The 15,020-nt window shown below is 41.8% G+C and overlaps 1 protein-coding gene across 1 annotated transcript; it reads left to right on the forward strand.

The window, feature by feature from the left end:
- Positions 1-225: 225 nt before the first annotated feature.
- NAF1 (nuclear assembly factor 1 ribonucleoprotein) lies at positions 226-14,044 on the forward strand (the record flags this gene model as incomplete). Its single annotated transcript, XM_083754701.1, is given in 10 exon segments — positions 226-241; positions 244-286; positions 288-953; positions 3,453-3,594; positions 5,021-5,117; positions 8,042-8,124; positions 9,170-9,330; positions 11,040-11,091; positions 12,025-12,127; positions 12,626-14,044. Coding segments are annotated over 10 exon segments (1,806 nt in total). The 3' UTR covers positions 13,069-14,044.
- Between the last annotated feature and the right edge of the window lie 976 nt (positions 14,045-15,020).

Here is a 15,020-nt window from a genome sequence, read left to right on the forward strand (position 1 = left end):
TGAAAGTTTTTCAGTCGTTTTCTTATGGGGCTCTAGGGCAACTTTACTATTCCTGGGTTAGCTCAGTCGGTAGCGCATGAGACTCAGGATTGTGTGCTGAAGCCCCACGTTGGGCGAACGATTGAAACGGGCTTGACTTCAACGCTACCATAATTCTAACTGTTCGCCTGTTACGTATTTAGGCAAAAGGCGCCTGCGCACACACTGGAGTCCCCAGGTCCCCGCATGCGCGAAGCTCTTCCTCCCATGCGGAGAACGAACGAGGCCGGAAGCAGCGTATCCGGCGCGCGCGCCGCAGCTCCCGCCGTTGTTGCCAGGGCAGCTGTGCGTAATTACGCGCGGAAAGAAGGCGCGCAGATGGACGAGCTCCCGGCTTCGCGGGACTCCGGGGACTCCGGCCTCGCGGGCTGCCGAGTGACGCAGCGGCTGCAGCAGCTGAGCGTGGCTGGCGGTGCCGAGGGGAGCTCGGCCGGGACCTGCCCGCTGGCCCTTGCCGTGAAGGAGGGAGAGAAGGGAGCCACGGAGGCCTCCGAGGCGGCCGGCCCTCATGGAGGCGGCGTGGAAGGAGGAGCCCCGCAGCCCGGCCCTTGTCCGGGCCTGCTGCAGCCGTCCGGCGCGGCGGAAGGGGAGCCGCCTCCGTTGGGAAATGGCTCGTCGTCGTCCTCCGTCGGCGGCCCGCGGCTCAGTTTCAACGCCGGAGAAGGAGACGAGCCGGGCGGGGGACCTCGCCGCGACCCCGATGCACCCGCTGCACCGGCAGACGAGACGCCCCTCCTCGGCGAGAGAAGGGAGGAGAAGCCGCCGTCGCCCGATTTGAGAAGCCTTCCGGATTTTAACGGCGACCTCCAAGATGTAGGGATGGGTGTCGCGGAGGAATCGAGGCCGGCGCCGCTAGGGATCGAGCAGGACTCGTCGGCGATGGAAGGCGGCGGCTCCTCCTCGGATTCCGACAGGTGGGTAGTTCCGCAAAGCATGGCAGGAAATCCGCCCGGCCGGAATCTTGCATTTTCGAACTTCCCGGGGAAGTAGGAGAGGAAAGCGGGTATTTGTACTGCTCGGCTTGCCACCTAGCTGCGCGTCACCTTTTAATGGCTGCGAGACTGGAGAAAAGCACTTGGGGAAAGTTAGACGCTGGAAAAGGACCTTGCGTGGCTGTGCTTCGGCAGTGATGGGTTGCCGGTTGTGTAGCAGGAAAAAAAGTCGCGTGCTGCTCTATAGAGTCTGTTTTATTTTGTGCTACCTTCCACTTTTGGTTGGTACCACCTTTATAAAAAGCACGAGATTTTTCTTCCTTAACATATTTTAAAACTGACGTCTGTCCTTACATATACTAGGGCAGTATGCGGCAGGAGTGATGTAAGTTAATATTAAAACAAATTTAAACGGAGTTTGAAGTAGTTAAAAATGATGGAGCAGACTACCAACACTTAAAAATGCCAAATATTTTAACTAGCTCTTGCAATAAACTTGTTTATGTCCAGACATATTGATAAGAACATAGTCTGCTGGATCAGGCCAGTGGCCTGTATAGTCTAGCATTCCTTATCACGGTTGCCTATGGGAAGCCTAGGAAACTGCTAGTTAAGTGATAAGTAACAGAACCAGATGTATGCATATATCAATCAATCAATCAAAACTTTATTAGCAAAGCCAACAGGCCACAGCTAGTATGCATATATATTGGGCCTATTTTTCAATACTACACCAGTGTTGTTTAGTGGTTACAGTGTCTGACCAGGACATTGGAGACCAAAGCCCACTTGGCTCATTAAGCTCACTGGGCGTCCTTGGCCTATCCGCTTCCTCTCAGGCAAACCTGCTTCACACTGTTCTTATGTGGATTAAATGAGGAGAGGGCAAACCATGTACACCACCTTGAGCTCCTTGGAGAAAAAGATCTTCTAAAAATCCAGTAAATAAGTAAAGGTCCAGTCGTGGCCGACTCGGGGGTTGCGGCGCTCATCTCGCTTTATTGGCCGAGGGAGCCGGCGTTTGCCCACAGACAGCTTCCAGGTCATGTGGCCAGCATGACTAAGCCGCTTCTGGCGAACCAGAGCAGCACACGGAAATGCCGTTTACCTTCCTGCCGGAGCAGTACCTACAGTATTTATCTACTTGCACTTTGACATGCTTTGGAACTGCTAGGTTGGCAGGAGCAGGGACCCAAAAATGCCACTATTCAACAGGGAGCTCACCCCGTTGCGGGGATTCGAACTGCCAACCTTCTGATCAGCAAGTCCTAGGCTCTGGTTTAACTCACAGTGCTACCCGCGTCTCCATAAATAAGTAAATAAATAAGTAAATTCAGGTTGTAGGTACCTGAATGCTTGAACAGACCTAGTCTTGTCATGACCAGAGCTATGTGTGCTGTTAAAAAGTTGAATATTAATATACTGCAAAAGCTAAATTCTATCAGCATATTAGTGATGAGAATTAACAATACTTGGATTTTGTTTGTTTAGCACAATACTCCCAAGTAAGAAAGTGGCACTAAGGGCTTGCAAAGCATTGTAGTTCTGGCACTGGGAATACTGGGTCTCTGCCAACCTGCTGACTATGGAAATTTTGTGCAGGCATCAACAAGCCAGTGAAATACATCCTTGCTGCCATGAAAGTTAGAAAGGTATTGTTGCAGGCCATGCGAAATCGCTGCTGAGCTGTGCACAGGGCCTATGCTGCTTGGGAGAATTGAAGACAACAGTGGAGACTGTCGTTGCTTTAAGAAATATGATTTACTCACATGTTTACACTTGAGTTTAGATTCAGGTAGAAATTGCAAAATATCTTTTGGAGGACCAGCATAGTTCTCAGCTCAACTGTATTATGCTTTTGAACTTTTTAAAAGTCTGTTCTTGTGGGGAAGAACATTGGTACTGGCCAGAGTCTGAATAAATTGTGGGCTCTCTAAGAGCCTTTTGCTTGGAGAGGCTCAACAAACAATTGTTTAGTCCCTTTCCAATCCTGCCCCCTTTCCTGCTCCCTCCTCTGTAGCTCGTTCTGTAGAGTCCCCCTAAAGCTCAGATTTGCATCTCATTCATGCCTTGATGGCAGGCTACCAAGTGAACCAGAGTTTAGGCTTCTGCGAAATTTTGTGATCATAACAGCACTTACCAACCCAGAATTGTGTCCAGTGGTGTTTCTCATGTGACAAGAAGGATTCCATTGCTTCCTTCCCAAAATGTTCTCCAGAGGGTTGGGGAATCCTTCAGACCATGTTTTTTTTTTGGGGGGGGGAGTGGGGTTCCAAGCAAGAGAGGGAAATCACTGGATATTACTTTCCCCTAGTCTGCTGATTGAAGCCTTACCATAAGTTGAGTGACATGGTTGGATGCAGCCCATAGGCTTCTTTTGCTATTATATGAACAACAATTTCTTCTTTTAAGATTTTTCTGTAAATAGAATGTAGCAGGAGATATGCTGAAGAATAAAAATAAAATTTAACTTTCGTGCAGTGATACAGACAGTTCATCTACAGACAGTTCATCTTCTGTCTCCTCTTCTTCCTGTCTTCCAATGCTGTCTGAAGATGATGATCAGCAGTCTAAGACTGAAAGTAACTCTTGCCCTAATAGAAAGAAGGGCGAATTAAGTGAAGTAAGTATGTTGATTTATAGACAATCCTCATCTACCTATAGTTGGACGGTTTATCTGAGAATCTTATCTGTAGTGCTTTTATAGGGCAGAATTAGATGTTGTTATAGAAAGTGCTCAGAGCAAAGGGGCCCTCCTCCTTTGTCTGTTAAAGCATTGCAAGGGATGCTTTGGAGTCCCACTTTATCATCTTTCCCCAACACTTGTTTTTCTGGTCCAAACTTAAAGTTAGCAAGTGCCAAAACAAGTGTATTGTTTATTATTGTATATATTTGAACAATTTATAAACTGCATGGCTGCAATAGTTGCTAAGCAGTTTTCTAAGATACAATACCTCCAAAATTAAAACTGTAAAATCAAGAAAACAAGTTAATAATAATAAGTATTGTTTTGTTAATGTTTGTCTTTCTCTTCATGTACAGTGTCTGTTTTTGCTCCTCTTTTTTAAAAAAACCCCTCAACACAGCAACTATAAACTTCAGTAAAACTTCAGTAAAAATGACTGCAGTAGGCACTCATTAGGGAGAAGGCTCTTGGTGGATATGGTCTGTACCTCTGAGCCATGGGGAACACTTAACAGTGACTCCTGGAAATCTCAGTGATAGGGCAGGGATATAAGGAATTAGGCTGCCCTTGAATACTGGGCCCCAATGGTAAATTATTACAAAACCTTGAACCTGGCCCAGTAGTGTTTGGGCAGCCACTGCAGACTTTTGAGGTTTTGTACCAGCAATAGTCTGTCCCCATCTAAAGCTTTTTGCATCAGCTGGAGCCTGGGGACCAAGGTCCAAGATGTGCTGTGATTTCTGTCTCCATCTCCACCCCCAGCCCAAGAGTCAAGAGAAGCAAATAACAGGCTGCTTGCTTCCTTTTAGGCACCCATGCTGCCTTCCCTAGTTAATGAGAGCTCAAGAGGCATGAAGACACTGGGCATGCGCATCCTTTGTCACTTTTGGTGATTTGTAGGGAAGATAGCCAGAGGAGTTCCCGTTGCACTGTGCTTGCCTTTCCTTGGGCACCGTGCATCCAAACATGCAGAGTTTGCTAAAATTAGATGTTTGGACCAAAGGAAGCTCCAGGGAGGCTCACTTAGCATCTTCATTACATATCCTCAGGTGCCAGTTGAAAACATTCCTCTCCTCCCAGGCCTTTGGCTGCTTAAACAATCTATGGTCTTTTAAAGGGGGAGCATTGTTTTGTTTGCTATTATGTTATGTGTTTTTGTGTTTTTATACGTAAACTCCCCTGTGATCCTTGGATGGAGGGTGGTATATAAATTTAATGAATGATAACAAGGTTAACTAATTGTGGATTTTAGGTCTGCAGTTATAAATTGACCGTCGGCCAGACAGCTACAAAGAGATTATCTAGGGTGGGCAGCAGTAGGATTAATATTTTATTATTAAAATAAATTCTTAAAATTATCCAGCAGGAGCCACTTCCTGTTGAAGATTTTACCATAATTCTGCCTGAATCGGTTGAACTTATGCCTTTTGGAAAAGTTTCCAGCATCATTGAGCACCTAGGTAAGCGAAATGTTTATGTGTGTGCATGCTTTTTCAATAATTGTTCTCCTTTATAGTTCATAGTGTATTGAGAAGTTTAATGTTTTGACAGAGGGGTTCCTTTTGGAGGAAAGGCAGGATATAAGAATAAGTTATAATATGATACCATATTCCTAAGTGTGTAGATGCCAAGTGTATAGTATAGTTTAGTGTCAAGGGATAGTCAGAACCTCTAGAATGTGTACTTTTTGTTTCACACCCTGGCTTCATGCACATCTACCCAAACCTATATTTCATTCATTTCGTGCATGCAGCAACCATCTTAAAAGCATTTAAAATGCATCTGAAACCAAAATAATGTACAAAAACATTAATTGAAAACATGTTGTTGCCATGTTTGTTTTGAAGCCGCATGGTATGAATGAACTGCCATAATTGGGGGGGGGGGGTATTTTTGCTGTTCAAGAAGGAAAAGTGTATTGAGCGTAATATTCTTGGCTAGATTTTGACTCATGTTGCGGCTCTTTCTTCTGGTTCCCCCTCTTTTTGTGCTTGAAATGGTACGGGCCAGACACTAGCATGCTGCATTTCTCCTAAGATTGCGAATCTGTAAGTGAACCCCATTGAACAGAGTGGGACATGAGACTGAAAAAATATGCACAGGCTTTCACTGCAAATCTTACCTTTCTAAAAGCAAATAAGATAGGTAACGGATTTAAAGTGACAGGGTCTTTCAAGCACATTTTCTACACGGAACATGAATCATAGTCTGTCAAATGCAAGCGATTTAAATCAAGCCTAAAATTGTGCTGATAGCGGTGTAATCCTGATTGTATGAAAACACGCATGCAGAAATATAGTGTGACTAGTTCAACTGAGCGTTCTTATTGGATGCTCAAGCCATTGTGATTAAGTCACTAAAATATGCATTTTAAGGTGACCTATTTCTTTTTGAGTTAAAATCTACTCAGTAGTTCCATCTGTTCAAAACATGGGTCATTGTACTTGGGTTTGTCCAACCTTTTTTTTTTCTTCCTGGGGGTACACTTGAAATTTCGGGAGTGCTGTGGCTGCTGCACCTCAGTCCCCTCCCTCCCTGATTATTTTTACACAAGGTCCTCTGGAAACCACTGTCACAGTGATAAACTGCAAAGCTGTAAATCACAGATCAGCAGCACCAAAGCACAAAAATATTGATGAAAGGCACAGATCCTTATGGATCTGAACCGTTTCAAGATGGGATGCCAATAGATTACAGAACACATATATGGACAGATACTTTGATAATGTGAACAAGTGGGGAAATGCCTTGCAACTCATTACAGTAAGTTACAGGTTTTGATTTACAGCTTCAGGCCTTTAAAGAAAAGTTTATATGTGGTACAATATATTTTCACACCTGATGAGGTGAGAAGAGAGGGACCAAAGCCATTAACTGACACTCACAAGATCACTGTTGCTACTATTCAACTAAGTTTTATTTAGAGTAGACCTGTTTGAGTTAATGAGCATAACTAAGTTAGGTCCTTTAATTTCTGTTGGTCTGCACCCTGTGTAGTCTGGTGTTAGCCAGAACATGTCACAAGAGTGCACTTTTTTATTTTTCTGTTGCTTCACCTTTAGTAGCGATCAAGCTGTCACTGCTGCATTAATTGTACTCTGGAGTTTTTTTTGTGAAGGAGTGATGAGTGTGAATATTTAATTGATCATTATACTGTCTCAGAATGGATGACTTCCTTGCCAGGAAATGAGTTTCCGTTAATAAGTGTTGCAGAAGCATTTTCTTGTTTCTGCAGCAATGAATATTAGATTTTTGCAGGATAATTGGGAGTAATTTACATTTTTATTAAATGATATCAAATCACCTGCCTTCTTTGTAGTTTTCTTCTTTAGAAATTGACACTCTTTTACATAGTTTCATGCACTTTTGATGTTAAACATGAAATCTGCTTGTCAGAAAGTATATATTAGGAAAGGTAACAGTTTATCCACAATATCCACAATTCATTACATTGCTATTAGTTCTACAGCAAAGTGTCACAGTGCTTTTCTTGAAGTTATTGATCTCTGTGTCTTTTAATTATACCGTCCCAGTGAATATCAAGCTTAATGGAGAGGTGTAGCATTCTGATAGCTCTAGCAGAAGTTGATAGATGTCTAATTTCCATCTGTAGAAACAATAGAGCTTTCTGATTTGTAGCCATAAGCAATTGTAAACAGTGAGCTTGTGAGTACTGAGAATCCTACTCTGTCTTACAACAAGCTCATCATGTGAATACCTTCAAATGGGGCACTGCTTTCCCAGTCCACATGCTGGTTTCACATGATGCATGGCTCAAACTTTATTCATCAGTGCAGCTATAGATTAATATTGTAGTTTAAAGTACCGTATATACTCGAGTATAAGCTGAGTTTTTCAGCATATTTTTTATGCTGAAAAAGCCTCCCTCAGCTTATACTCGAGTGAGGCGGGCGGCAGCAGAGGAACAAGCGGTGAGAAAGGAGCCCTTTCTCGCTGCTCGTCCCTCCGCCACTGCCCGCCTCTCGCAAGGGCAGGCACAGGGGCCGAGGTTGGAAGAGGCTCTGCACTGTGCCTCTCCCAACTGGGCTCCTATGCCTGCTCTTGTGAGCGGCAGAGGTGGCGGCGGAGGAAGGAGCAGCCTGAAAGGAGCCCTTTGGGGCTGCTTGTTCTTCCTCCTCCGCTGCCGCCGCTGCCAGGTTTGTGGTGTGGTGAACCGGCTTATACTCGAGTCAATAAGTTTCCCCAGTTTTTTGTCCTAAAATTAGGTGCCTCTGCTTATATTTGGGTCGGCTTATACTCGAGTATATACGGTAGTTCCTCAAACTTGGGTTATGAAGGTAGAAGCAGGGCAATGAGATTTAAACTAATGCTGTTTAACCTTCTTTTGGAAAAGGTTGTCAGCTTTATAATATTTTCTTTTTAGTAATAATAGAGTCACAGAAAGGACTACCTCCAGTCAATGAAGATACGGTGCTATTTAAAGAAGATCGGCATTCAATGGGAAAGGTGAGCAAATTGCACATGACTTGTACTGTATATTTTATTTTTTAAAGCAGGAATGGGGAACCTCAGGCCTGGGGGCTCAATGCAACTCTCCATCTGGACCTTGGGATTCTCCCCAGACTCCATCACTTGGGCCTCCCCACCCCTTGCCTGCCGAAGGCTACCCACAAGGGAACGTGGCCCTCAGACTCAAAAGGCTTCCCCATCACTAATCTAAAGCCTTTTGGCTTTTTGCATTCTGCTCATTATGTGTTTTTACATATTTTTTATTCACGTCTAATGAATTTCTGGGGAAATACATTTTTTAAAGTAAAGAACAACTAAAGAGGTAGAAATACTTTGCCAGTATAAAGGCACTATCAAGCTACCTTACATAGGCAGTAACCTTGAAGATACTTAACTGTACTTTCAAACAGATGGTTTTGAAAAAATGACTCACCATGTCGCATAGGTTCAGCTAGTGATAAAATATAGATTGAAAGCCTCTTCCTTTGTTTTAGATTGTATGTTGCAGGGCCTATTTCTCTCTTGTGTTGCACTTATTTGCATACATTCAAATGAACTTGGCTTTTCTGTTTGAGCATTCAAAGAAACATGCCTAAAATCAATGGGGCCCGGAGGAGAATTCTTACAGGGTTGTGTTCAGCAGTGTTGTCCATCTTACTTTAATATTGCCATTAGCAGAACAGGACAGAAGCAATTTTCACTGTTTCCCTCTCCCTTCTTAAGCCCCTGCACCCTTCCTAAATCACTCAACCATTTGAAGGGGGGGGGGGGAGGAATCATTGAAAACTGTTTCCTTGTTCATCTGGCAGAAGCCTTATGAGCAGCTGAGTAATGCTACATTGTTTGATACAACATAGTATTTTATATTGGGTGCTTCAGTTCCCCAAGCTGTGACGTGTTTTGGATTGCTACTATATCATTAGCCCAAGTCAGTATGGCTGTGCTGACTGGGGCTGATGAAAGTTAGTCCAAAACATGTGGAGGGCACCAGGTTGGTGAATGCTAAAGTATAGAATGTCTAATGTAGGTTTTTGTCTTGCAGGTCTTTGAGGTATTTGGTCCTGTGTCACATCCCTTTTATGTGCTACAGTTTAACAGTCCTGAGCATATAGAATCCAAAGGTATTAAGATGCATGAGGCTGTATATTTTGCTCCATCCGTTGAAAGCTTCACCCAGTATATATTTCCAGAAAAAATAAAACAGTAAGTAATGTAAATGTGTGCATCTTGAAAGTCTTGCTAAATAGATTTAGAACTCATCTCCTTGATGATGCATTCCGAAATGCTTAGACAATACCTTTGCTAGCCATTAGTGTCCATATACTTACAATTCCTGATATATGAATATGAGACTTGTATGCAGATGTTCTGTTTAAAAGACGTAAGTATCCTCTGAGGTCCTTACCTTGGTTCTCCTGAAGATTTCCTCATTTTGAGCTATAAATTTGGTATGGAAATACACAACTCATATTGCCCAGAAGGCTTTTAAATTCTAGACTTAATGTAGCCTTCAAATGATCCAAAACCTATCCTTGAGCATAATTAGCCTTTTGGATTTAGGATTCCTGATTAAAAATCGTAATGATTTTGAACAGAAGTTAAAATCATGTGCTATATCCTCTCCCAGAAGGGTGTGTTTGGGATAGAGGAAGCATCTATCCTGAGCTTCTTCAAAGGTTGCTCTGTTGATAACCCCTGTTCCTTGTTCAAAATGTTCATCAGATCAGGTGGAAATGGGTTTGCTCCTTATTTGTGGCAACAGGCTATTCTCTAAACTGAAGGCCTCATTAAGTAAATGCAGCATGCATGCACCCAGAAGTCCTTTTTTTTATCTGTCTTAACCTTTTATCTGTGGAGGAAGCATGGATGAATCACTGCAAGTATTGAGAAGCTCATATGGGGCATCTATATCTCCATTCTGCTTTCCCTCTTCTGAGTAACTTGCATGTTAGACAGAAGGGGGAGGGTAAGGCTCTGAGCCATGATGAAATCATCTGCTGCAGCTGCTATGCTGGGGCTAGGACTGGATCAGGCCCTGTCAGTTTCAGTTAAAATCTGTTTATGTTTAGAGAGTGGTATTAGGGCTCACTGACAGTCCTATTTCAGTACTGAAGATAGGCCACTTAGTAAATTTGTCACAGAGGTAAGATTTGAACTGCTGCTTTCTGGCTCATGCTGCTGGCAAATATGGTACACAATTGAACTGAAGTGGGCAATTTGAAAAATTGCCACTGGTTTTGCGGCAGGGTGGATTTGATTTAAATCACTAGTCAGTAAGACTTGGTTTAAATTATTATTTTTTTACAGAAAGACACATTCTTGCTGGTATAATCTTAATATTTACAACCAGATGAAGGTTTCATTTTTGTAATAATAAATTTTCAGAGTAGTTTTTACAGTTATATCAAAAATTACTGATTTGGTTATACTATTAGAAATACATTGACAAATAATTATTAAATTATTGTGAGGTTTAATAAGTTTTTTAAAAAAATCATTTATTTTTATCCACCCTGTTTTCCGGCTTTTCCTCTCACCCATGACAAAAGAACTCTCAAAGGACAAATGTTGTCTTAGGAATCACAGTTCTTGCAAACTTTTAATTAAATCTGACGTTTCCAGACTGGAATCAGTACTGCATGTGTACTATAATGTTCCATGTATTTCTTTGCCATGTGTGGTTTTGCACATAAGATGAATTAGACATTATAACATGCAGGTGAGTTTTCCTATGTGAAATTGATATCTATACTGGAAGCTGTTTTGAGTGTTCAAATTCTGAATGGCTGAGGCTGCAGGTAGCATTTGAGTTGTGGGTTTTTTTATTCTTTCCTCCTGCTTGAGGGTAACAGTAACTCATGCATAGAGATAATGCCCAGTATATAGATCTTTCACTTTGTCTCATCTTTCAGAGAGAGAGGATCTGATGCATCATGGAAAAATGATGAAGAACCACCACCCGAGGCAAGTACATCCTTTTGTGTACAAATTTTATACCTTAATGTCTGTAAGTGGTTACTATTTAAAGAGCAGTATTCTTGCGGGATATTATATGCATAGAAAAATCACTTAAGCAGTGTCTGTCGTTCAACGGAATATGAATTTCCCTGAGAGCATCTTAACATTTAATTGTCTGAACAACAATGAGAGATAGTGCTGCATATATCTTGTCTGCATCTTCATTAGCTCTTTATGAGAATCAATGTGAGTTCTTTAGCTCCACGTATCAGTAGTCTGAAAGCTGGATTTTCAAAGTAGTTTGTCAATCTTTAAAAGGTTTTAGTTCATCCTCAGAAAGAGGATAAATTTACTTGGATCCTAAACTGCTTCTTCAGCGACTTAATGAAGGAGTAATTTTCTATCATTGCCCCCTCCACCTATAGCTCCCCACATATCCTATAATATTCTCAAGGATCAAGCTGGGGGAACTCCCAATGGCAGATTTTTCATTAAGTTTGTAAAAGGCAGGTTAGAATCCCATGGTCTGTAACATGTCATGAAGATCATGCTGCTTTAATTTTGTATTTCTGCAGTGAAATTGATTCTTGGTCCAGTTCCAGATTGCTTCTCCTTGAGTGTAAATAGTAAATTTAGGAAAGAAACAAAACTAGTTGTATCATTTTGTACTTTGAATCCTATGTAAATAATCCTTTCCTATATTTTCCACTACTACTACTACTACAAATTTATTATATATACCCCGCCCATCTGCCTGGGTTTCTCCAGCCACTACTACTATACTCCAGTGGTAGTAAAGGTGCTCATAGTGTATTCCAGAATGTCATATTTATGAATGAGCATCAAATAACCTGTTATTGCCTGCTGATAGCCAGTAAAAAGAACCAAATGGTATATTCTGCTCAGTTTCCACTTTCTTATGTAAATGTTTTGATCTAGGCTTTAGATTATAGTGATGATGAGAAAGAGAGAGCAGCTAAACAGCAGAAGAAATCTCAGAATCTAAGAAGAAAGAAGTGCCGACCACAACCAGAGGATTCCAGTAAGTAGGTGCTATTACGGAATTTTAATGTTGGGCCTCAAACCAAATTAATGTATAAAAGCTCAAAATCCCACTTTCTTAGATGGATTACTGTATGAATATAGCATAATTGTAAATGTTAGTCCTTGCGTGTGAGAACCTTTCAGTGTCAATATTGCCTTTATCCTGAACAGATTAACAGTGTGGGGTTGCAGGGGGAAATTATCATTTATTCTGCTACGGAAGCTGGAAATGTTTATTGAATTTTTATCACACCCTTCTACCCAAATGAATCCACGGTGTCAGCAGACATTCATTGGTTCGTTGCAATTTATATGCTGCCTTTCTCGCAAGGTAACCAAGGCAGTTTACAAATTTAAAGGACTGAAACAAATGAAAACACATTTAAAGTTGGCCCGGGGTGGGAAGGGGACAGTCCGTGTTCCCCATGATACCACATTCGCAGGATAACCCTGAATTACCAAAATACCACAATTGCTTTTTCATTTCTTTCTGTAGATGGGAACGGAGCTCATTATCAGCCCAGAAGACAATATCCTTCGGATTATTCACATGGATATTTTGGGAGAGAACCCAATCCTACCTTTGCCAGGAGTCGATTTCCTCATTCATCTGCTTCCCCACGTTCCTTCAGGCAGTATGGGACATCTCCACAGCATTACCCTAACTTCACAGAACTTCCAAAGCCTTCAGCTTATTGCCAGCAGCAGAGGCAGGAGAACCTGAGGAGACATCAATATTCTTTTCCTCCCCCAACATTTGAAACTGTTAACAACGAGGCAAGTTTTCCACCTCCTCCCCCTTCTGTACCATGGGGGTGGCCTCATGAGTGTAGTCAGAATGCATACGACCCATTGTTCTCACTGCTGTCTCTGCCACCACCACCACCACCTCCAATACCACCTCCACCTGCTGCTCCCCACAATGCTCATCTTCCTTAAAGTGGTTCTTCTGTCATTCAGGGACCTGGAGAATCTATAATTGTGCACCTGATGCTTTGTATATTCTTACGTCCCCTGTGGAGAGAATGATTTTCAAATTATGTACAAAAATATAAACTTTGAGGTTCTTGTATGGAATCAAAAATATAAACCATGTGTATTTTTTGTTTGTTTTTAGAACTGACAAAAGAATAGGGGAATAGTGGTTTAAATTTTATAGAGCATACATCTAATGGAAATACTAAAATGACTATATTTTTATCTTGAGTTTGTACAATCCAAGTTCCTAGATTTTTTTTTATAAACTGTACATTATTTTTATAGTAGCTGTCCTAAACTAATGTATGTATTTGTCAATGCAATAAAAGAAGATTGTGTTTGCGGGGTATATATATGGATTAAAAAATTTATCCAAGAAATACGTTTAAATTATGAAGTATATGCTGAATGTATGGCAAAACATATCCCATGCCAACAAATGCCAATTCCTAAAATAAAAATAATGTGTTGTCCAACCAAGACCTATTGAGTTTAGTGGGCACGTGCTTAACTCTCTCCTTTTAAATTTGAGGTTTTAAGCATGCTTTATTTAGTAATCAGGCAGGGGTATGAAATGGTGAAATTGGCTTGTTGACCATTTTGGTGGTAATTAAAAGTTTAGGTGATTAGGTTACCACCTTTATGTCTGGTTGACCTAAGAAGTTACAGTACAAGTAGCCTGAATTAGCTTCTGTACTGCATCATGAAAAAACGTAGCCATAGGAAGAAGTAGTCTTACTGTTTGAGGTCATTGAAGAAAGTCTTGTGTTCAGATTAAGACTGCTAATAGTTTCACTTCAGCTTCCACATCTGATACTACGTGTCATTTTTGAAGGCTTAAGCGCCTTGATGTGATGGATCAATGGAGAAACTAACCACTAGATCTGACTAGGCTTTCTGTTTTGTGTGAAATTGAAATAAATAGACTTTGTTCAAATTACGGTGTTGAATAAAATTATTTGTGGTGTCTGAAGTATGTCTATAGGTTTTGGTCCTAAACTGAACAAAGTTCATAAGTGAATCAAGCCAGGTTATATATATATTTTGCCAGTCCACTTTAGGCTGCATGCTCAAATTTCTTCTCATTTCTTTTTTCAGCATCACTGTGCCTGCATTAGATGAAACTTTATTTATTGTCTAGAGCTAGACTTTAATTACTTCCCCCTTCACTTTTCTGTGCTGACTGGTATTGGCAATATGCCATTTGTAGGCAGCAGGTTGCGTCTGTCAGACAGGCACTATCGCGGCCTCATTTGCCTCTTGACACCCCTTAGTTGTGAAGAGTTCACAAGATAAGCATGCTGGAACAGACCCTCCTGGATTTTGATGACCTTATGGGACCAGGCCTCCTTTGATAGCATATGCTAAGCCCCAATTTACCAGTGTGTCACCAGCTACATGACGCTTGACTTCATCTTGTTGCTGTCATACTACTGGTGGCAGTCCCTCTCTGAAGACCCTAAGAGCTGCTGCCACAACTATGTTAGTTTCTCTAAGACATTGTGTGCTGTAGCACTTGGTCTGCTCTCTACAAGGTATGTGACTGTAGCCACCTTAGTACTGACCATCATGGTCTCTATATAATTCTCCACTGTAGCTGACCAAGCTCACAAGGCCTCTTCTCCTTTCATGCAATAGGTGTGTCTAGTGAACTTTTCTCTGGCACGTCTCTATAGTGGGGACATTCCAGGAGTCAGTTAAGGGGTGGAACAGTAAGGTCCCCACGCCTGACTTCAAGCATGCATGCTGAAGGCTGGGGCCAGGCAACTATCTCTGTTGCCTATTCTAGAAGGTTCAGGTCTTATATGTGCAACTGCACAGATGAAAACTTTAAAGGATTCAAGGTTTTAATAAGTGTCCAGCTTGTTTCCCTTACCTTTAGAAAATATTACCGGACTGAAGCTCCCATTTCC

The sequence above is a fragment of the Podarcis gaigeae genome (genome assembly GCF_964106915.1).
Source record: "Podarcis gaigeae genome assembly, chromosome: 9".
Lineage (NCBI taxonomy): Eukaryota > Metazoa > Chordata > Lepidosauria > Squamata > Lacertidae > Podarcis > Podarcis gaigeae.